At 71.4% G+C, this 21,995-nt stretch overlaps 1 protein-coding gene across 1 annotated transcript; it reads left to right on the top strand.

The window, feature by feature from the left end:
• Positions 1-30: 30 nt before the first annotated feature.
• On the top strand, positions 31-21,382 carry ABCA2 (ATP binding cassette subfamily A member 2). Its single transcript, XM_079790989.1, has 48 exons — positions 31-187; positions 3,405-3,498; positions 4,486-4,597; positions 4,699-4,862; positions 5,378-5,505; positions 5,686-5,796; positions 6,060-6,278; positions 6,630-6,973; positions 7,506-7,665; positions 8,331-8,459; positions 8,552-8,719; positions 8,791-8,887; positions 9,577-9,750; positions 9,827-9,929; positions 10,019-10,133; positions 10,251-10,441; positions 10,642-10,792; positions 10,873-11,077; positions 11,190-11,354; positions 11,441-11,621; positions 11,720-11,932; positions 12,174-12,370; positions 12,468-12,650; positions 12,870-13,054; positions 13,247-13,367; positions 13,740-13,979; positions 14,082-14,288; positions 14,737-14,839; positions 14,943-15,262; positions 15,335-15,548; positions 15,634-15,739; positions 15,827-15,938; positions 16,040-16,100; positions 16,250-16,424; positions 16,886-17,001; positions 17,104-17,251; positions 17,420-17,543; positions 17,838-17,970; positions 18,052-18,169; positions 18,515-18,693; positions 18,771-18,912; positions 19,156-19,290; positions 19,387-19,490; positions 19,572-19,664; positions 19,790-19,892; positions 19,966-20,103; positions 20,181-20,387; positions 20,706-21,382. Exons 1-48 carry the CDS (start codon positions 32-34, stop codon positions 20,739-20,741), a joined length of 7,380 nt encoding a protein of 2,459 aa, XP_079647115.1. The 5' UTR covers position 31; the 3' UTR covers positions 20,742-21,382.
• Positions 21,383-21,995: the final 613 nt, after the last annotated feature.

The raw sequence follows: 21,995 nt of genomic DNA, 5'->3' as shown, positions 1-21,995 counted from the left end.
CCGGACGCGAGACCCCGCCCCCGCGCGGGGGATGCCGAGCGGCGCGGCGCACGGAAGGGCCCGCGGGGCGCACGGAGGAGCCGGCCGGGCGCGGAGGCCGGAGCGCGGCCCCGCCGTCGCCATGGGCTTCCTGCACCAGCTGCAGCTGCTGCTCTGGAAGAACGTGACGCTGAAGCGCCGGAGCCCGGTGAGCGCCCCGCGTCGGGCCTGCGGGCCCCGTCCCCGCTCCCCGGGCTGGCGGCGCGCTCCCCTCCCCGCGCGCACGGGAGCGGGCCGGGCGCGCGCGGACCCCAGGCGGGCGCGGAGGATGGCGCGATGGGGCGGCCGGCCGCAGCCCCCTCCCAGGCGGGCCCCGCGCGCCCCTGCTCCCGCCTGGGGGTAGGGGGGACCCCGCCGTGCCCAGCCCGCCGCCCGCGCCCGCTGACATTCGCGGCGCTCGGCTGAGTCACCGGCGCCCTCCGCAGCGCCCTCCCGGCCGGTTCAGAGGCGGGGGACAGGCGGCCCCGCCACTGGGGTCGCAGGAGGCCCTGGCGCCCGGACAGAGGGCTGGGCTGGGCTCCGTGGACTCAGCTCCGAGGCTCCGTGGTCTCTGTCCCGGCCCCCGAAGCCCCGCCGCTTCCCTCCCTGCACTGTCCTCTGCCCTTGGCGGCCTTCCCCACCCGTGTCCCCCCCCCCCCCCCCCCCGGCCCTAGAGCTCCCTCACCCCTGGGAATGCCCTTGTGTCCCTGCACCCTTGTGTCCTTTGGGGAGTCCTCCCCGAGGCGGACCCACTCTCTTGCCCCCTGACCCAGTCTCCTCGGGGCCAGGGGTGCTGTTGGGGGTTGTGACCACCGGACTCCCCAGCTTTTGGGCTCAGGGCGGCAGCTGTCAGGACGGCGCCTGGGTGAGGAGCAGGGCCCGGGATGGTGTGAATGGCGTCAGGATGGCCCTCACCGGCCGCGCACCAGGGAGGCCCCGGCAGGCAGCTTGGGTTTCTGAGTGGGCCCCGGGGACTTTCCACACGGAGCCCGGCGCAGGCCAGGGTCCCGAGAGGGGCCTGGGGGCGGCACGCTCTTGCCCACCGGGGCCCAGGAGGCTCCTGTCTCGCCTGGCCCTGGGCCCTGGGCTGACAGCTCCTGCACCACGGGAACCCGGGGCTGCGGGCCGGGCAGCGTGGCCGTCATCCCGCGGGCTGGGGCCTGGCAGGAGTCCCCTGAGCACCTGGCCCTGGCTGAGAGCCAGGGCTGGGCACACTCCCGGCCAGGCCGCCTGGGGCTGGCTGCCGCCGGGCCAGGCCTGCAGCCCAGGTAGCCTCGGGGCAGCTGCCCTGCCTCAGGTTTTGGGTCACCGCGGACAGCGGGGTGGGCTCAGGAGAAGAGGGGGGACTGGGTTGCATTAGTATCAGCCCCCCAGCCTTGGCGGGAAGGGCCCCCTCCCCCAGGGGCTGCTGGGAACAGGGGCTGGGCAGGCCAGGTGGAGTCCTTGGCCTGCGGTCGCTGGCACAGGTGAGAGAGACCCCCCGGGCTGGCCTCGTGGGGTTGGGGCTGGCTGGATGCGGGGCATTATCCCACTGGACCCCCACTTCCCTGGAGGGTCTCGCCCTTCAGAGTGGACCCTGGGCTTGGCTCGCAGAGTGAGCCCCCGTGCTGTGTGCCTGGCCCCGGGGGGTGGCCTCTCCCCTCTTAGCGGTTCGGGGGTCTCCCCTGGGGCCGCAGGGTGCTCAGGTGGAGGGACTGGGTTCCTGTCACCAAGCCGCTGGGGTGGAGGCATCACCTCCATCCTCAGGTCTCGCCTGTTCTGCCCTGGACCCCGCGGGAGGGGCTCAGGCCTGGGGTGGGCACCCAGGCCCCAGGGACCACATGGGGGCACCAGCATGGTCTCAGGAACAGGAGTTTGACCGCCTTGCAAGCCCCCGGGTGGGGTGCCCAGGTGGGGCCGGACCGGCGCTGCCTGCCCGTAACCAGATGCCCCTCTAGCCACCCGCCCTCAGGCAGGCCTCTCCGCCTCCCAGCAGCCCGTGTGCAGCGTTGCTATAGCGATGAGGAGGCAGCAGGTCTGTTGCTGCAGTTACCCTCGGGAGGTGCCCCATGGCAGGGCGGGTGTGGGTGGGGCTGGCGGGCTGTGACCCCGGCCTCCGGAGTGGCCGCTTGCACACGCCGCCCTCGCTCTGTGCGCATGCCGGTGTGTGGCACGCGCCCGTCCCTGGCCCCGTGGGTGCCCACGATGTCTCCTTGGCCTGCCCTGGGCTGGATCCTGGCTCGGGGCGGGGTGGAGACTGGCACGGTCTGGGGGGGCGGGGGGTGTTCCAGACCACAGAGCTCTATTGTCAAAGGACAGTAAACACAGCAGCAGCCGCCCGCCCGGGGCTGGGCTCGCACCCTGGGCCGGACGGAGCGCCCGGGGCAGGGGCTCTGAGGCCTGTGTGTGGTTGGGGGCGAGGAAGAGCGGGTGGGGGTGGGGGTGAGACAGGAGTCCCTTCCACTGACCCGGCGGGTGGAGCCCGGGTCCCTGCCGTTCCCACGCAGAGCGTCCTGGCGGGCTCAGCCTGGTGCCCAGCTGTGGGTGAGGGGAAGGGGCCGGGCAGAGGAGATGTGGGTGCCTGGGGACTGGGGGGCTGACAGACCCTGACCAGGTCCTCGCGGAGGCTCAGGCCCCCCTCAAGCCTGGCCGCGCCTCTCTAGGCCTGCAGGTGGGGAAGGAGACGAGCTGGGCGCATGCGTGGGTCCGAGTGGACGGCACGCTGGCTGACCCTCCGTGTGGCCCTCGTGTGGCCAGCAGAGCCTGGGCTGGGGCTGGGGGACCGTTTCTCACGTGGGCCAGACAGTACTCACTCTCTTGCCCTTCGAAGAGGCCTCTAAGGGCCTGGCCGGGTGGCTCAGCGGTGGAGCATCGACCTATGAACCAGGAGGTCTGGGCTCGATTCCCGGGCAGGGCACAGGCCCGGGTTGCGGGCTTGATGATCCCCAGTGTGGGGCGTGCAGGAGGCAGCCAGGGATTCTCTCCCTCTCTGAAATCGATGAAAATATGTTTAGCCGAAACCGGTTTGGCTCAGTGGATAGAGCGTCGGCCTGCGGACTGAAGGGTCCCGGGTTCGGTTCCGGTCAGGGCATGTGCCTTGGTTGCGGGCACATCCCCGGTGGGGGGTGTGCAGGAGGCAGCTGGTCGATGTTTCTCTCTCATCGATGTTTCTAGCTCTCTGTCCCTCTCCCTTCCTCTCTGAAAAAAATCAATAAAATATATTTAAAAAAAAATATGTTTAAAGAAAAGAAAGAAAGAAAAGGCCTCTAAGGAAGGGTCGCCCGTGGCCCCCGGGGAGCCCGTGGAGGCTGGGCCGGCCCTCGGGGAGGGCGTGTGCCTGGCGGGCAGCGGGGCCTGCGTGCGGGTCCGACCAGCCCGGCCGCGGCCTCACGCCCTGCCCCTTGCAGTGGGTCCTGGCCTTCGAGCTCTTCATCCCCCTCGTCCTGTTCTTCATCCTCCTGGGGCTGCGGCAGAAGAAGCCGACCATCTCGGTGAAGGAAGGTGAGGCCGGGGGCGGGCCCGGCACCGCGGTGGGTGGGCAGGCAGCCCTCACCGCACCACACACGCATGTCCTGTGTGCACGTGGCCACATGTGTGTGTCCCGGGTCCCACAGGTGCCGCCCCCCCCCATCTGTGAGCCTCACCCCTGAGTGGTCCCTGGCCACGCCTCGTGGCCGGGCTGGGGGTGTGGCCGGCCACGGTGACCAGGAGATGTCCTCACTGTTCTCCTCTGTTCTGTTCTGCCCCTCCCCCCGCATGGTCTCTGTCCTCCTCCGCCGCCCGCATGCAGTCAGTAAGTGAGCGGCCGCCTCCTCCCTGCTGGCCCAGGCGCAGCCGCAGGGTGGTTTTGGGGGGGCCTCCTGGTGCGGCTTGAGCACCCCCCATCCCCGCTTGCATTAACAGCCTTTCCCAGACCTGCTGGGTCCGGGGGAGCCCCCTGCCCACTGGCAGGGACCGCTGGCCCCGGGGAGGGGGAGGGGGCGGGGTGCCGGGCGCACAGGGCTGGGCCTCGGGGCCAAGCTCCCCGGGGTTCCTCTCTCTGTGGGGTTGCCTGGCGCTGTCTTGCGGGGCTGGGGCACCAGACATTCTCCCCTCAGACCCTCGTGGGCTCCTGCATTCCCTCTGCTAACCAGCTGGCCACAGAGGTCAGAGGTCGCTGCCCAGCTGGGGACTCACAGGCTCCCCCGGGCTTGGTGGGCCCTGCCCCGCCTGTGTTTTGTGGGGGAGGAGGGTGTCAGGGCGTTTGGGCCTCGGCCGGCCGAGGGAAGAAGGATGCTCTGGGAATTGTGGGGAAGAGGTGGTCAGGTGCCCTCCGACCTCTGACCTGCTGGGTCATTGGCACTAGAACTCTCGGCCCTCGGTTCCCCGTCTGCTGCCTGAAGCCGCTCCTCCTTCCTGACTTTCTATACGTTTCTCTCCTCGGCCTCTGTCTCCCCCCTCCCCTCCTGCCCCCCCCCTTGGCCTTCTCACCTGCCCTGTCCCCGCCAGCCTTCTACACGGCAGCTCCCCTCACCTCCGCCGGCATCCTGCCCGTCATGCAGTCGCTGTGCCCCGATGGCCAGCGGGACGAGTTCGGCTTCCTGCAGTACTCCAACTCCACGTGAGCCCCCCAGACCCCCCTCCTCCCCACCCGGAGCCCCACCCCCCACCTCCCGCCCCACCCCGCCGGGCGCCGGTGGCTGACCCCAGCCCCCGCTGCAGGGTCACCCAGCTGCTCGAGCGCCTCGATCGCGTGGTGGCCGATGGCAACCTGTTCGACCCCAAGCGGCCCAACCTGGGCTCGGAACTCGAAGCCCTTCGTCAGCACCTGGAGGCCCTCAGCTCGGGCCCCGGCGCCGGGAGGAGCCACCTGGACAGGCCTGCAGGTGCGCCGGGCCGTCCCCGTGCGTGTGGGGGGGGCCCAGGCCCAGCTCTGGGGTCAGCGGGGTCGGAGCCCCAGCCGGTGACTTCCTGCCTCGGCTGGGACGGGGCCGCGGGCCCTCCGTGCCGTCCACACTGGGGTGTCGCAAGGATGTTTGCAACACGCAACCCCACGGTCTGGTCGGGCGCTGACCTCCCTTCCCGTAGATGGTCACGTGAGAAAAAGACAACAGCCAGCACAGCAAGAGCCGTTCGGTGCGAATGAGTCAGGGCTGGACCTGCTTTTTGGGTCAGATCAGCAAAAAGGGCCTGTTTGGTGTGCGCAGGGTTTCAGTCGCTGCTTTAGGCCACGAGGCGGGAAGGTTGGAAACTGCTGATCTAAACTCCTCCAGGTTCCCCGGGGACCCCGCTCAGGTGGGCCCGGCCCGGCCGCCCGGCCGCCGCGTGGCTGAGCCGTGGGGCCGGGAGCCGGGCCCTGAACCGGTCCAGCTGGCCCTCAGCCCCGTCCTCTCCTGTCCAGTGTCCTCCTTCTCGCTGGACTCGGTGGCCCGGGACCCAAGGGAGCTGTGGCGTTTCCTGACGCAGAACCTGTCCCTGCCGAACAGCACCGCCCACGCCCTGCTGGCCGCCCAGGTGGACGTGCCCGAGGTGAGGCGGGGAGCCCGGCAGTGAGCGTGTGTCTGCTCGGGGGAGAGGGGGTGCAGCCCCAGGCCTGGCACCTGCTCTGCCGTCCCCTGGTGGCAGGGCTGGGGTAGGGGACGTGCTGGGCTCAGAGGTGGCCCTGGGGCCTGGCGAGAAACCCCAGCCCGAGCCGTGCCGCACCCCCAGGTCTATCGCCTGCTCTTGGTCCCTTCGCCCGCCCTGGACGCGGAGTCAGCCCTCCCCCGGGGTCCGGAGCCGTGGGGCCACCTGCAGACCAGCTCCCTGTCCCGGTTGGAGGTGAGGGGCCTGTTGGTGGGGGGCGGGGCTGCTGCCTACCTCTGGGGGGGTGCTTCTGCCCGGTGGGTGCAGGAGGGGCCTGGGGTTTGCGGCTGGCGCGGGAGGGGGAAGGCAAGATGGGGATGCGTGTCTGCCCTGCCCGCTGGAGAACGGGTGAGCTCAGACCTGGCACAGGGGGTGGGCAGCGAGGCCTGGGGCCGGCGTGGGCGGGGCCTTGGCTCCTCTTGGTGGGGCTCCTTCCAGCCGCGCTCCTGCACCCCCAGGAGCTGCTGGCCGCCCCCGCCCTCCTGGAGCAGCTCACCTGTGCCCCCGGCTCCGGGGAGCTGGGCCGGATCCTCACGGTGCCCCGGGGGCAGCAGGCGGCACTGCAGGGCTATCGGGACGCGGTCTGCAGTGGGCAGGCCGCCGCCCGTGCCCGGCGCTTCTCTGGGCTGGCCGCCGAGCTCCGGGACCAGCTGGACGTGGCCAAGATCGCCCGGCAGGTGAGGAGGCCCTGCTGCCAGCTGGCCCGCGGGCGGGTGCCGGGCGGGAGGAGGCGCCAGGGCTCCTGCAGGGTCCTGGCTGCGCGGGGGTGGGGCGTGCCTGTGCCTAGGCGTCCTGCACCTCCGGTGATGCCAGGCCTCACCCCCGCCCCCCGCCCCGTGTTCTCACCCCCGCCCCCCGTCTCTCCCGCCCCCAGCCAGGGCTCCCTCACCCGCAGGCTGCAGACTCCCTCAGCCCCTCGTCCCGCCCACCCCCTTTGCGGTGTCCTCCCTGCTCCACTCTGCCCCCAAGCGTCCATCAGCCCCCGCCCCTGGTCCCTGCCTGTGCCCACACGCCCCCTGTCTCCCCAGCTGGGCCTGGACACCCCCAACGGCTCAGCCCCCCAGCAGCCGCCACCCCCACGGCGGCTGCAGGCGCTGCTGGAGGACTTGCTGGACGCCCAGAAGGTGCTGCAGGACGTGGACGTGCTGTCGGCCCTGGCGCTGCTGCTGCCCCAGGGCGCCTGCGCCCGCCGGGCTCCCGGTCCCCCAGGCAGTCCTGGCGGGGCAGCCAACGGCACGGGCACGGGCGCCAACGCCACGGCGGAGGACGGCGCCCCGTCCGCTGCCTCCCCCTCGGAGGCCCTGCAGGGCCAGTGCTCGGCCTTCGTGCAGCTCTGGGCCGCCCTGCAGCCCATCCTGTGCGGCAACAACCGGTAGGCGGGGGCGGGGAGACCGGGTGGCCAAGGTCTGACCCCCCCACTGCCCTGCCTTGCTGCCCCACCCCACCCCACCCCCACTCCAGGCCTCACTGGGCACCTACACTGAGGCCCTGTCTCATGCTCCACCCCCACCCTCACGCGTGTCCCCCACCCCCACCCTCACATGTGTCCCCCACCCTCACGCGTGTCCCCCACCCCCACCCTCACATGTGTCCCCCACCCTCACGTGTGTCCCCCACCCTCACGCGTGTCCCCCACCCCCACCATCACGTGTGTCCCCCACCCTCACGCATGTTTCCCATCCCCACCCTCATGCGTGTCCTACACCCCCACCCTCACATGTCTCCCACCCCCACCCTGATGCATGTCCCCCACCCCCTCACACGTGTCCCCCACCCCCACCCTCACGTGTGTCCCCATCCCACCCTCATGCGTGTCCCCCATCCTGTTACGCATGTCCCCCACCCTCACGCGTGTCCCCCACCCCCACCCTCATGTGTGTCCCCCACCCTCACGCGTGTCCCAGCACCATTGAGCCGGAGGCCCTGCGCAGCGGCAACATGAGCTCCCTGGGCTTCACGAGCAAGGAGCAGCGGAACCTGGGCCTCCTGGTGCACCTCATGACCAGCAACCCCAAGATCCTGTACGCGCCCGCGGGCTCGGAGGCCGACCGCGTCATCCTCAAGGTGTGCGTTCGTCCTGGGCTTCCAGCCGCTGTTCTGGGCGGGAGCCGGAGGAGCGGGGGAGGGTCCGCAGGCTGGGATCCCGCAGGGACGGTGAGCCCGGCTCAGGCTCCGGGTGACGGAACTCGGGCGGACCGAGGTGCAGGGGGACCCAGGGCTGGTGCGGGGCGGGGTCCTGGCCCGGCGCGTGTGGCCAGGGCCCATCAGCGCCGGTGCGGATGCAGGAGAGGCCGCGGGGCGGCAGCCTTCCAGGGCAGCGTCCAGGGGGCCGGAGGGGGCCAGGCAGCTGGGGGGCTGGAGGCGGGCCGAGGGCTGGGGTCCATGGCCAGCCCCCGGGAGGGGCCCGTCTGGAACCAGGAGAAACCGGGGCTGGCAATGGCCCGGGGACGAGATGAGGACCAAGCGCCAGGGCTGCTGAGGGCTGCGGGGGTCTGAGGAAGGAGCCGGGGAGGTGGGGGAACCGGACCCCAGCTGGCCTGGAACGGGGGCGCGGGGCCGAGCGAGGCAGGGTGAGCTGCAGAAAGGCCGGCCGGGGAGGGCTTGGAGCCAGAGTCGTCGTGGGTGGGGACTGGCCGGTGCTGGTGCCCGCGGCGGGGAGGGGAGGGGAGCACCCCGCGCTGGCCGAGTCCTTGCGAGAGTCCCATGCCCCGTGCCCTCCCCCTCTGCAGGCCAACGAGACCTTTGCCTTTGTAGGCAACGTGACCCACTACGCCCAGGTCTGGCTCAACATCTCGGCGGAGATCCGCAGCTTCCTGGCGCAGGGCCGGCTGCAGCAGCACCTGCACTGGCTGCAGGAGGTGCGGGGCGGGGCGGGGCGGGGCGGGGCGCCCACTCTGTCCTGGGTGGTGGTGGGCGTGGGCCACCCTCCGATGCCGCCGTGCACCCCCAGTACGTGGCGGAGCTGCGGCTGCACCCCGAGGCGCTGAACCTGTCCCTGGAAGAGCTGCCGCCGGCCCTGCGCCAGGACGGCTTCTCGCTGCCCAACGGCTCGGCCCTCCTGCAGCAGCTGGACACCATCGACAACGCAGCCTGCGGCTGGATCCAGTTCATGTCCAAGGTGGGCGGCGGGCCAGCCCCCGGGGGCCCCGCTGCTGCCCGGGGCTGGCTCCGACGATGCCCCTCCCCCAGGTGAGCGTGGACATCTTCAAGGGGTTCCCCGATGAGGAGAGCATTGTCAACTACACCCTCAACCAGGCCTACCAGGACAACGTCACCGTGTTCGCCAGTGAGTCCACCCTGACCCCTGCTCCCCGCCTACCCCCCTGCTCCCCCACCTGCAGCTCCACCTGCTCCCCTCGTGCAGCCCCACCTGCTCCCCCTCCTGCAGCCCCACCTGCTCCCCCTCCTGCAGCCCCACCTGCTCCCCTCGTGCAGCCTCACCTGCTCCCCCTCCTGCAGCCCCACCTGCTCCCCCTTCTGCAGCTCCACCTGCTCCCTCTCCTGCAGCCCCTCCTGCACCCCCACCTGCTCCCCCACCTGCAGCCCCTCCTGCTCCCCTCGTGCAGCCTCACCTGCTCCCCCACCTGCAGCCCCTCCTGCTCCCCTCGTGCAGCCTCACCTGCTCCCCCTCCTGCAGCCCCACCTGCTCCCCCTTCTGCAGCTCCACCTGCTCCCCCACCTGCAGCCCCTCCTGCACCCCCACCTGCAGCCCCACCTGCTCCCCCTCCTGCAGCCCCACCTGCTCCCCCTTCTGTAGCCCCTCCTTTTTCAGTCTCTCCCCATTCCAACCCCACCCCATACCCTTTACCCCCCAAGACGCCACCCATCACAGTTCCACTCTCACAGCCCCACCCCCTTGGCCCCGCCCCTTTCTGAGCCCCACCTCACCCACTCCTGCCCCGGCAGACCCCCCCTCAGGTCTTGCCCCTCTTCCACCCGCCCCTCCCCCCTCACCTGCCCCTGGTCCCGTCCCAGGCGTGATCTTCCAGACGCGCAAGGACGGCTCCCTGCCGCCCCACGTGCACTACAAGATCCGCCAGAACTCCAGCTTCACCGAGAAAACCAACGAGATCCGCCGGGCCTACTGGAGGCCGGGCCCCAACACGGGCGGCCGCCTGTACTTCCTCTACGGCTTCGTCTGGATCCAGGGTGAGGGCCGCCTGGGCCCGGGGTGGTGGGGGGAGGCCCCGTGCACCTGCTGATGGCCGACCCCCGCCCCACACAGACATGATGGAGCGCGCCATCATCAACACCTTCGTGGGACACGACGTGGTGGAGCCCGGCAGCTACGTGCAGATGTTCCCGTACCCCTGCTACACGCGGGACGAGTGAGTGCGGTGCCGGGCTGGGGCAGGGGCCGGGGCAGGGGCGGGGGCAGGGCCGCGCCCACCCTCACCCTCCGCCCCACCCATCACAGCTTCCTGTTTGTCATCGAGCACATGATGCCGCTGTGCATGGTGATTTCCTGGGTCTACTCGGTGGCCATGACCATCCAGCACATCGTGGCCGAGAAGGAGCACCGGCTGAAGGAGGTGGGGGAGGGGCGGGGAGGGGGGAGGGGTGCAGAGGGGGAGATGGGAGTGGGGGGAGGCAGCTGGGGCCCCGCCCTCAGCCCTGCCCAAGGCCCCCGGCCCGCCCTCCGGCCGCAGGTGATGAAGACCATGGGCCTGGATAACGCGGTGCACTGGGTGGCCTGGTTCATCACGGGCTTCGTGCAGCTGTCCATCTCCGTGACGGCGCTCACCGCCATCCTCAAGTACGGCCAGGTCCTCATGCACAGCCACGTGCTCATCATCTGGCTCTTCCTGGCCGTCTACGCCGTGGCCACCATCATGTTCTGGTGAGAGCCTGAGGCCAGCAGCGGGGGCCCTCATGCCCGCCCAGAGAGTGCGGAAACAGCCCGGCCCAGAGTTCCCCGGTGCCCCGGCAGGGACCGCCCCGGGCTACCGGCTCAGTGCCAGGGCCGGGCGTGCATGGCCGGGTGTGCCAGGGCTGGGTGTTGGGCCGGGTGTGGCTGACAGCCGTGGCTCCCCTGCCCAGCTTCCTGGTGTCCGTGCTGTATTCCAAGGCCAAGCTGGCCTCGGCCTGCGGCGGCATCATCTACTTCCTGAGCTACGTGCCCTACATGTACGTGGCGATCCGAGAGGAGGTGGCGCACGACAAGATCACCGCCTTCGAGAAGTGCATCGCGGTGAGGGTCCTGTCGGGGCGGGGGTTGGGGGTGGGTCTGGCCTCCGTCGCCGGCACTGACCCGGCGGTCCCCTCCCTCAGTCCCTGATGTCCACCACGGCCTTCGGCCTGGGCTCCAAGTACTTCGCGCTGTACGAGGTGGCGGGCGTGGGCATCCAGTGGCACACGTTCAGCCAGTCGCCCGTGGAGGGCGACGACTTCAACCTGCTCCTGGCCGTCACCATGCTGGTGGTGGACGCCGTGGTGTACGGCGTGCTCACCTGGTACATCGAGGCCGTGCACCCAGGTACCTGCCCACCCTTGGGAGGGGTGGGAATGGGGTGGGCTGCGGCTCCCTGGAGGGGACGTGGCCCGTGGCCCGTGGCCCCGGTCAGCCTCCCTCCTCTTCCCGCCCCCAGGCATGTACGGGCTGCCCCGGCCCTGGTACTTCCCGCTGCAGAAGTCCTACTGGCTGGGCAGCGGGCGGACGGAGACCTGGGAGTGGAGCTGGCCCTGGGCGGGCGCCCCCCGCCTCAGCGTCATGGAGGAGGACCAGGCCTGTGCCATGGAGAGCCGGCGCCTGGGTGAGGCGGGCGCCCTGGCGGTGCCTGGGGTGGGTGCTGGGAGCCGGGGCCTGGCAGCCCTGGCGCTGACCTGGGCCCTGGCGCAGAGGAGCCCCGGGGCATGGAGGAGGAGCCCACGCACCTGCCGCTGGTGGTCTGCGTGGACAGGCTCACCAAGGTCTACAAGAACGACAAGAAGCTGGCCCTCAACAAGCTCAGCCTGAACCTCTACGAGAACCAGGTGGTGTCCTTCCTGGGCCACAATGGGGCCGGCAAGACCACCACCATGTGAGTGTGTGTGTGTGTGTGTGGGGGGGTCCCCCCGACTTGTGGGAGGCAGGGCGGGGGTCCTGAAGGAGGCGGGCTGTGACCTGCCCCTCCCCCAGGTCCATCCTCACGGGCCTGTTCCCGCCCACCTCCGGCTCCGCCACCATCTACGGCCACGACATCCGGACGGAGATGGACGAGATCCGCAAGAACCTGGGCATGTGCCCGCAGCACAACGTGCTCTTCGACCGGCTCACGGTGGACGAGCACCTCTGGTTCTACTCGCGGCTCAAGGGCGTGGCTCAGGAGGAGATCCGCAAGGAGACTGACAAGTGGGTGGGCGGGGCGGGCGGGGAGGGAGGGCGGGGCCAGGGAGGGGCGGGGCCTGCATGGGGGCCAATCCAGGGTGTGGGCGGGGCCTTGGGTGGGGCAGGGGCTTGGGGCGGGGCCTGGGTGGGGCTGACCAGGTTGTGGGAGGGGCCTGCGAGGGCGGGGCCAGCGTGGTGCAGGCCGGGTGGGCGGGGCTCGCGGCCGGGCGGAGGCTCCCATTGGCCGTCCGGTTCTGCCCGCCAGGATGATTGAGGACCTGGAGCTCTCCAACAAGCGGCACTCGCTGGTGCAGACGCTGTCGGGCGGCATGAAGCGCAAGCTCTCGGTGGCCATCGCCTTCGTGGGCGGCTCCCGCGCCATCATCCTGGACGAGCCCACCGCCGGCGTGGACCCCTACGCTCGCCGCGCCATCTGGGACCTCATCCTCAAGTACAAGCCGGGTGCGTGGGGCGCCGTGCGGGGGGTGGGGGGTGGGGGGAATGGGGGTGCCCCTGCCCGGCCCCGCCCACCCTCCCTGACCCGACCCCGCCTCCCCAGGCCGCACCATCCTCCTGTCCACCCACCACATGGACGAGGCCGACTTGCTGGGAGACCGCATCGCCATCATCTCGCACGGGAAGCTCAAGTGCTGCGGGTCCCCGCTGTTCCTCAAGGGCGCCTACGGCGACGGCTACCGCCTCACGCTGGTCAAGCGTCCTGCCGAGCCCGGCGGCCCCCCAGGTCTGCGCGCGGCCCTGAGGTGGGGGACCCCCCTGCCCGGGACCCTGCGCCCAAGGCGAGGGAGGTGGAGGGCTGCCCCCACCTTGCCCCACAGGCCCAGGAGGCCTGGTCCGGCCTGGCTCGCCCTCTCCCCAGGCCCCCATCTTACCCGGCTGTACTCTCCTGGGGTCCCCCTCCCTGGCCCCCCGTGAAGCCCTCCCGTCTCCCCTCCCCTCCCAGAGCCGGGACTGACGTCCAGCCCCCCGGGGCGGGCCCAGCTGAGCCCCTGCTCAGAGCCCCAGGTTTCCCAGTTCATCCGCAAGCACGTGGCCTCCTGCCTCCTGGTCTCGGACACGAGCACGGAGCTCTCGTACATCCTGCCCAGCGAGGCCGCCAGGAAGGGGGCCTTCGAGCGCCTCTTCCAGGTGGGGGCCGGGCCCTGCGGGGCGGGGCTGGCGGAGGGGCGGGGCCAGTGACAGAGGGGCGTGGTCCCGGGAGGGCGGGGCGGGGCCAGTGGTAGGTGGGGGCGTGGTCCCGGGAGGGCGGGGCCTTGGCGGAGGGGCGGGCAGTGGAGGGACTGGGGGCCGCCTTCCGGCCTCACCCCGCTCTTTCCCCAGCACCTGGAGTCCAGCCTGGACTCCTTGCACCTGAGCAGCTTCGGGCTCATGGACACGACGCTGGAGGAGGTGTTCCTCAAGGTGTCGGAGGAGGACCAGTCCCTGGAGAACAGCGAGGCCGGTGAGGCCCAGCACCTCCCACCAGCGGGGCTCCTCCCCTCCCTTGGTGGTGGCCCAGGGTCCTGAGTGGGAACCAGGGCCTAGGACTCCCTGGGGTCAGGCTGGGTTGGGGTCCTGGGTGTGGGGTCAGCCTGGGTCGGGGGTCCTGAGTGTGGGGGTCAGCCTGGGTTGGGGGTCCTGGGTGTGGGGGTCAGCCTGGGTCGGGGGTCCTGAGTGTGGGGGTCAGCCTGGGCCGGGGGTCCTGGGTGTGGGGGTCAGCCTGGGCCGGGGGTCCTGGGTGTGGGGGTGATCCTGGGTGTGGGGGTGAGCATGGGGTCGGGGTCCTGGGCAGACGGCAGGTGGCTGGCCACCCTGAGCCCTCCCCCTGTGGCAGATGTGAAGGAGTCGCGGAAGGACGTGCTGCCCGGGGCGGACGGCCTGGCCTCCTTGGGCGAGGCTCAGGCCAGCAACCTGGCCAGGTGCGCGGAGCTGGCCCGGTCCCAGGCCTCGCTGCAGTCTGCGTCCTCCGTGGGCTCTGCCCGTGGGGACGAGGGAGCGGGCTACGCCGACGTCTACGGCGACTACCACCCCCTCTTCAACAACCTGCAGGACCCCGATAACGTCAGCTTGCAAGGTGGGGGGCATCCAGGTGGGGCCGGGTAGGGTTCCCGGAGGGGGCGGGGGGCGGGGCGGCCGGCTCAGCCTCGTCCCCCCCCCCCCCCTTCCCCCCGTGCAGAGGCCGAGGCGGAGGCCCTCGCCAGGGCGGGCCAGGGCAGCCGGAAGCTGGAGGGCTGGTGGCTGAAGGTGCGCCAGTTCCACGGGCTCCTGGTGAAGCGGTTCCACTGCGCCCGCCGCAACTCCAAGGCGCTCTCCTCCCAGATCCTGCTCCCCGCCCTGTTCGTCTGCGTGGCCATGACCGTGGCCCTCTCCGTCCCCGAGATCGGTACGGCTGCTCGGCGGGCGGAAGGGCATCGGCTGGCTCTGCCCGCCTCCTGAGCCCCGGGGACCCGTCCCGCTCAGTCAGGGTCTGGCATTCCGCCTGAGCCTGGCGGGAACACCTGGGATTCCGGCCTCCCTGGGGCTCAGACTTTACGGGTACCGGGAAGAGGGGGGTCTGGCCCGGCCGGGTGGCTCAGTGGTTGAGCATCGACCTATGAACCGGGAGGTCACAGTTCGACTCCCGGTCAGGGCACATGCCCGGGTTGTGGGCTCCATCCCTAGTGTGGGGCGTGAAGGAGGCAGCCGATCCATGATTCTCTCTCCTCATCGATGTTTCTATTTCTCCCTCCCTCTCTGAAATCAATTAAAGTATTTTTTTTTTAAGAGGGGGTCTGGGCCCAGGGCAGCAGGCGGGCAGCCAGCACCTGCTCAGGCTCCCTGCACCCCCCCAGGTGACCTGCCCCCGCTGGTCCTGTCGCCCTCCCAGTACCACAACTACACCCAGCCCCGCGGCAACTTCATCCCCTACGCCAACGAGGAGCGCCGCGAGTACCGGTGAGCTGCCCGCCAGGCGGCCGGGTGGGCGGGGGCCGGGGTGGAGCACCAGGACGGGTGGGCACGCACCTCCCACTCGGACTCAAGCTGCGGGTTCTCCCAGATTCCAGCTGTCCCCGGACGCCAGCCCCCAGCAGCTCGTGAGCACCTTCCGGCTGCCGTCCGGCGTGGGCGCCACCTGCGTGCTCAAGTCCCCGGCCAACGGCTCCCTGGGGTCCACGCTGAACCTGAGCAGCGGCGAGTCCCGCCTGCTGGCCGCGCGGTTCTTCGACGCCATGTGCCTGGAGTCCTTCACGCAGGGGCTGCCCCTGTCGAACTTTGTGCCGCCCCCGCCCTCCCCCGCTCCGTCCGACTCCCCGGTGCCCCCGGACGAGGACCTGCCACAGGCCTGGAACAGCTCGCTGCTGCCCACGTCCGGGCCAGGTACGGGTGCTCGCGGCTGCCTGCCCCGGGGCGAGGGGTAGAGCGGCCCGCTGATTGCCACTGTTTCTGCAGAAAACTGGACGTCGGCGCCCTCGCTGCCACGCGTGGTGCGGGAGCCCGTGCGCTGTACCTGCTCCGCCCAGGGCACCGGCTTCTCCTGCCCCAGCGGCGTGGGCGGGCGCCCGCCCCAGGTGCGGGTGGTCACGGGCGACATCCTGACCGACATCACCGGCCACAACGTCTCCGAGTACCTGCTCTTCACCTCCGACCGCTTCCGGCTGCACCGGTGAGCGGGCGGGTGGACGGGTGAAGGGTGAAGGGTCAAGGGTCGCCACCCCGGCCCGAGGCCTCATGCTCCCGACCTCGTGCAGGTACGGGGCCATCACCTTCGGCAACGTCCAGAAGTCCATCCCGGCCTCGTTCGGCGCCCGGGCGCCGGCCATGGTGAGGAAGGTGGCAGTGCGCCGGGCAGCCCAGGTGAGCAGCGGCCCGGCCCCGTGGGACCCCGCCCTGACCTGAGGTCGGCAGGACCCACGGGCTCTCGGGGTCTCTCTGTGCCCCCAGGTTTTCTACAACAACAAGGGGTACCACAGCATGCCCACCTACCTCAACAGCCTCAACAACGCCATCCTGCGCGCCAACCTGCCCAAGAGCAAGGGCCACCCGGCCGCCTACGGTGAGCGGGTGCAGCCGGCGGGCGGGCGGGCGGGGCAGGCGGCGGGTGGGTGGGCGGGGCGGGCGGCGGAGCAGCCCTGAGGCTGACCTTCTGTGCCGCAGGCATCACCGTCACCAACCACCCCATGAACAAGACCAGCGCCAGCCTCTCCCTGGATTACCTGTGCGTGCGGGCGGGGGCAGGCCTGGCGGGGGGGGCGGGGCGCAGGCAGGGCTGAGGGCGGGGGCGGGCGGGTGGGGCGCGGGCAGGGCTGAGGGGCGCGGGCAGGGCTGAGGGGCGCGGGCAGGACTGAGGCCGCCTCGTCCCCCCAGGCTGCAGGGCACGGACGTGGTCATCGCCATCTTCATCATCGTCGCCATGTCCTTCGTGCCGGCCAGCTTCGTGGTCTTCCTGGTGGCCGAGAAGTCCACCAAGGCCAAGCACCTGCAGTTCGTCAGCGGCTGCAACCCCGTCACCTACTGGCTGGCCAACTACGTGTGGGACATGGTGCGCCGCGCGCGTGGCCGGTCGGGGTCCCCTTGACCCCAGACCTCTGGCCATCCCGTCCCTGTCAGCTTCCAGGCCCCTCACCCCTGTCCTGGGTCCTCACCCCTGTCCCGGGCCCCTCACCCCTGTCCCGGGCCCCTCACCCCTGCCCCCGGGCCCCTCACCCCTGTCCCGGGCCCCTCACCCCTGTCCCGGGCCCCTCACCCCTGCCCCCGGGCCCCTCACCCCTGTCCCGGGCCCCTCACCCCTGCCCCCGGGCCCCTCACCCCTGTCCCGGGCCCCTCACCCCTGTCCCAGGCCCCTCACCCCTGCCCCCGGGCCCCTCACCCCTGTCCCGGGCCCCTCACCCCTGTCCCAGGCCCCTCACCCCTGCCCCCGGGCCCCTCACCCATGCCCCCAAGCCCCTCACCCCTGCCCCCAAGCCCCTCACCCTGCCCTCACCAGCCTCCCTGCTCTGGTAGCTGAACTACCTGGTCCCGGCCACCTGCTGCATCATCATCCTGTTTGTGTTCGACCTGCCGGCCTACACGTCGCCCACTAACTTCCCTGCCGTGCTCTCTCTCTTCCTGCTCTACGGGTAAGGGCAGGGGAGAGGCCCAGGGAGGGGGGAGGGAGGGAAAGAGGGAGTGGGAGTGGGGGGCCAGGCCGCGGGGTGACCGCGCCCGCCTCTCGCCTGCAGATGGTCCATCACCCCCATCATGTACCCAGCCTCCTTCTGGTTCGAGGTCCCCAGCTCGGCCTACGTGTTCCTCATTGTCATCAACCTTTTCATCGGCATCACGGCCACCGTGGCCACCTTCCTGCTGCAGCTCTTTGAGCACGACAAGGTGGGGGGTGAGGGGGCAACAAGGTCGGGGGGTTGGGGGGACGACGGTGGGGGGGTGAGGGGGTGAGAAGGAGGGGGGGTGCGACAAGGTGGCCCGCGGTTGTGCAGGACGTGGCAGGCTGAGGGGCTGTGGCCCTGCCTGTGACCCTGTGACCCCGTGACCCTCCAGGACCTGAAGGTCGTCAACAGCTACCTGAAGAGCTGCTTCCTCATCTTCCCCAACTACAACCTGGGCCACGGGCTCATGGAGATGGCGTACAACGAGTACCTCAACGAGTACTACGCCAAGATCGGTGCGCGGGCGGGGCCGGGGCAGGGTGGGGCTGGACGCAGGGCGGGGTTGGACGCGGGGCGGGGGGGGGGGGCACAGGGCCCTCACAGTGGGGGGTGGGGGCAGGGTGGGGCAGCAGGGCCTGTGGGATGGGGGCGTAGACAGCATGTGCTCAGCCCCAAGATCGGGGACGTCCAGGAGTGGGGGGCAGGCGGGGGGACGTCCAGGAGTGGGGGGCAGTCGGGGGGACGTCCAGGAGTGGGGGCAGGCGGGGGCTCGCGAGGCCCCGGCCCCGCCCTGAGCGGCTGCCCCGCAGGCCAGTTTGACAAGATGAGGTCCCCGTTCGAGTGGGACATCGTCACGCGGGGGCTGGTGGCCATGGCGGTGGAGGGCTTCGTCGGCTTCTTCCTCACCATCATGTGCCAGTACAACTTCCTGCGGCGGCCGCAGTGAGTGGGGCGCCCCGGGGGGTGCTGGGGGGTGCAGGGGGTACAGCGGGCGGCTGGCGGCACACGGCCCCTCCTGCCCAGGCGCATGCCCGTGTCCACCAAGCCGGTGGAGGACGACGTGGACGTGGCCAGCGAGCGGCAGCGGGTGCTGCGGGGGGACGCGGACAACGACATGGTCAAGATCGAGAACCTGACCAAGGTGGGCCTCGGGCACGTGGGGCGGGGCCGGGAGGGGGTGTGGAGGGGGGTTTGGGGCGGGGTTGGGAGGGGTGCGGAGGGGGGTTTGGGGTGGGGCCGGGAGGGGGTGTGGAGGGGGGTTTGGGGCGGGGTTGGGAGGGGTGTGGAGGGGGGTTTGGGGTGGGGCCGGGAGGGGGTGTGGAGGGGGGTTTGGGGCGGGGTTGGGAGGGGATGTGGAGGGGGGTTTGGGGCGGGGTTGGGAGGGGATGTGGAGGGGGGTTTGGGGCAGGGCCAGGAGGGGGTGTGGAGGGGGTTTGGGGCGGGGCCGGGCTGGCGTCGGCCCCTCTGAGCCCCGCGCCGCCCCCAGGTGTACAAGTCCCGGAAGATCGGCAGCATCCTGGCCGTGGACCGCCTGTGCCTGGGCGTGCGCCCCGGCGAGTGCTTCGGCCTCCTGGGCGTCAATGGCGCGGGCAAGACCAGCACCTTCAAGATGCTGACGGGCGACGAGAGCACGACGGGGGGCGAGGCCTTTGTCAACGGGCACAGGTGCTGCGGGCACCCGGCGGGCGGCGGGGCGGGCGGCGGTGGCTGGCGGCGCCCGTGCTGACGGCCTGCGTCCCCAGCGTGCTCAAGGAGCTGCTCGAGGTGCAGCAGAGCCTGGGGTACTGCCCGCAGTTCGACGCCCTGTTCGACGAGCTCACGGCCCGCGAGCACCTGCAGCTCTACACGCGGCTGCGCGGCATCCCCTGGAAGGACGAGGCCCAGGTGGGGGCCGCCTGGGGGGCGGGGCCGGCGGGGAGGGGGCGAGGCCGGCGGGGAGGGGCGGGGCCGCCTGGGTGAGGGGCGGGGCCGGCGGGGAGGGGCGGGGCTGCCTGGTGAGGGGCGGGGCCGGCGGGGAGGGGCGGGGCTGCCTGGTGAGGGGCGGGGCCGCCTGGGTGAGGGGCGGGGCTGCCTGGTGAGGGGGCGGGGCCGGCAGGGAGGGCCTCTCCGATGGCTGCTCTCGCCCAGGTGGTGAAGTGGGCCCTGGACAAGCTGGAGCTGACCAAGTACGCGGACAAGCCGGCCGGCACCTACAGCGGCGGCAACAAGCGGAAGCTGTCCACGGCCATCGCCCTCATCGGGTACCCCGCCTTCGTCTTCCTGGTGAGCCTGGCGCCGGGGCCCTGCCTCTGTTTTCTGGGCGAGCCCAGGAGGGAGGTGGCAGGTAGGGGTGCCGCCGCTAAGCCTGCACCCCCCCAGGACGAGCCCACCACAGGCATGGACCCCAAGGCCCGGCGCTTCCTCTGGAACCTCATCCTGGACCTCATCAAGACGGGGCGCTCCGTGGTGCTGACCTCGCACAGGTGTGCCCCCCCCCCGCCCGCCCTCTGCCCTCTGCCCGTTCCGCCCTCTGCCCCGTGCCAGCCTGTGCCCCTCGCCCGCAGCATGGAGGAGTGCGAGGCGCTGTGCACGCGGCTGGCCATCATGGTGAACGGGCGGCTGCGCTGTCTGGGCAGCATCCAGCACCTGAAGAACCGGTGAGTGAGCGGCGGGCGGCGGGGTGCAGGCGGCGGGCCGTGGGTGCGGGGTTGGGGGCCCTGGGTGCGGGGTAGGGGGTGGCTGCTCTGGGCAGCGGGGCTCTGGCCATGGGCCCGTCCGGCAGGTTCGGGGACGGCTACATGATCACCGTGAGGACCAAGAGCAGCCAGAACGTGAAGGACGTGGTGCGATTCTTCAACCGGAACTTCCCCGAGGCTGTGCTCAAGGTGGGAGGACCCGGGGGGGGGGGGAGGGGGGCACGGCCCACGTGACCTCTGACCTCCCAATCTCCGCGCCCAGGAGCGGCACCACACCAAGGTGCAGTACCAGCTGAAGTCGGAGCGCATCTCGCTGGCCCAGGTGTTCAGCAAGATGGAGCAGGTGGTGGGCGTGCTGGGCATCGAGGACTACTCCGTCAGCCAGACCACGCTGGACAACGTGAGTGCCTGGGCCCGGGGCGCCGGCCGCTGGCCCGCCCACCCCCCGCCCACCGCCTGCCCCTCTCTGCCCGCCAGGTGTTCGTGAACTTTGCCAAGAAGCAGAGCGACAACCTGGAGCAGCAGGAGACCGAGCTGCCCTCGGCCCTGCAGTCCCCGCTGGGCCGCCTGCTCAGCCTGTTCCGGCGCCGGCCCGCCCCCACCGAGCTGCGGGCGCTGATGGCCGATGAGCCCGAGGACCTGGATACGGAGGACGAGGGCCTCATCAGCTTCGAGGAGGAACGGGTGAGCCGGGCCTGAGGGGTGAGGGCGGCCAGGCTGCGGGACGGGGGCCAGTGGCCACGGGGACGGAGGGACCCCTGTGCTCGGGACAGACTGCACCTGGCAGGGTGGGCACGGGTGGAGCAGACAGGCCCCCGCAGACCCTCGAGACCGGGAGGCTGGAGGGGCCTCAGCGATGGCAGGCAGGGGTGGGGGCACCGGACTGAGCAGAGGCCGCACCCCCTGGGCGAGGGCGGGGAGGGGGAGAGCATGCCCGGTCCTGGGTCCTGGCACTGCTGGGTGCCGGGTGCCGCCCGAACCTGCCCGTCTGCCGTCTGCCAGGCCCAGCTCTCCTTCAACACGGACACACTCTGCTGACCGCCAGGCGCCGGCTCAGGACACACCGAGGGGACAGAACTCAGGAGGGGGCAGAACTGGCCCGGTGCCCGCCCAGCAGGCCCTGAAGGGGGAAGTCCAGGACCAAGGGCTTCAGGCCCCTCCAGCCCCCGCCCTGGGCCAGGGCCGCCCTCCCCGCATTGTGCCAAAGGCCGGCCCGGCCCGGGCTGACACCCTCACCCCGCTCTGCCTTAAAGCCTCGGGCCAGAGCCCCGGCTCTGCCCGCCCAGCTCTGCCCGCCACCCCTCCCCCCACCCTGGGGTGACTGACAGCTGCCAGGTGCGCCCGGCCCCTCCCGGACCCGCTTCTTTCTTACGACCCCTCGAAGGCAGGGCTGGGCCGGGGCTGAGGGGCGTGCGTCCGGCCCAGGGCACCTACTTGCTGAGTTCAAGACCTGCTTTCGTGCTGCGAGGTCCCCCCTGTGGGCCAGGCGGGGGCTGCCTGGGGGCAGCGGGCTGGGCACCAGGGATGGCGAAGCCGGCCCCGCTGGCAGGAGAGGACAGAGGACCCCCGCCTGACCCCCACTGTCACTGCTCCCCACCCAGCTGCCCGCCTGCCGCCTGGAGCCGGACCTGTACGCAGCGCACAGATGTTTGTTTTAAGTAAATAAACAGAAAAGTCCACAGGCCTGTCGTGTGTTGAGGTGACGGGGCCCCTGGTGGCGGGCTTGTCTGCCTGTCTCGGGGCACCAGCCTGTGGGGGGAGGGGCGGGCGGGCAACAGGTCAGCTGGACGGGGGGGGGGGGGGGGGCTTCCACCCACTACGCCCCGACACTGTGGGTGGGGAGACCGAGGCAGGGCCGTCGGTCGCTCCCCCAGCACCCCTCAGCCTGGGCTCCCTGGGCTCGGCACCCAAGACCGTGGGGTTTTCACGTGTGAGGCTCGGGGCCTGCCGCCCCCCTGGGGCCTGGGGCGGGGCGGGGCGGGGCTGGCTGCCTGTCTGTCTCCTCCTGGCCGTGGGGGGGCTCCCAGGGGGAGGGGATCGCAAGGCTGAGACCCACATCAAGGAAGGAGCGCGTGCGAAGGCTGGAGACGGGTTGCAGGGACCTCCAGGGCTCGCTCCCGCGCGGCCACGCAGTCTTCCTCCTCAGGTGCTTCTGGGCCACGGGACCCCGGAGGGCGGGGCGCACGGCCGGCTCCTCCCTGTCGCCGGGTGGGGCTGCAGGGGGGCCATGTCCTGCGATCTCCCCGGCACTTCCCTCCCCCAGAGCTCCTCGGCTTTCACACGTAGCCCCAC

Source organism: Cnephaeus nilssonii (genome assembly GCF_951640355.1).
Source record: "Cnephaeus nilssonii genome assembly, chromosome: 14".
NCBI lineage: Eukaryota > Metazoa > Chordata > Mammalia > Chiroptera > Vespertilionidae > Cnephaeus > Cnephaeus nilssonii.
This window is presented reverse-complemented; position numbering and strand designations above follow the sequence as displayed.

Bases quoted from the DNA above. Each gene is read 5' to 3' on its own strand.
- ABCA2 (XM_079790989.1), top strand. From the start codon at position 32: ATGCCGAGCGGCGCGGCGCACGGAAGGGCCCGCGGGGCGCACGGAGGA. The intron at 10,134-10,250 runs GTGGGGGAGGGG...CTCCGGCCGCAG, and splicing joins AGGAGCACCGGCTGAAGGAG to GTGATGAAGACCATGGGCCT. The intron at 11,933-12,173 runs GTGGGTGGGCGG...TCTGCCCGCCAG, and splicing joins ATCCGCAAGGAGACTGACAA to GATGATTGAGGACCTGGAGC.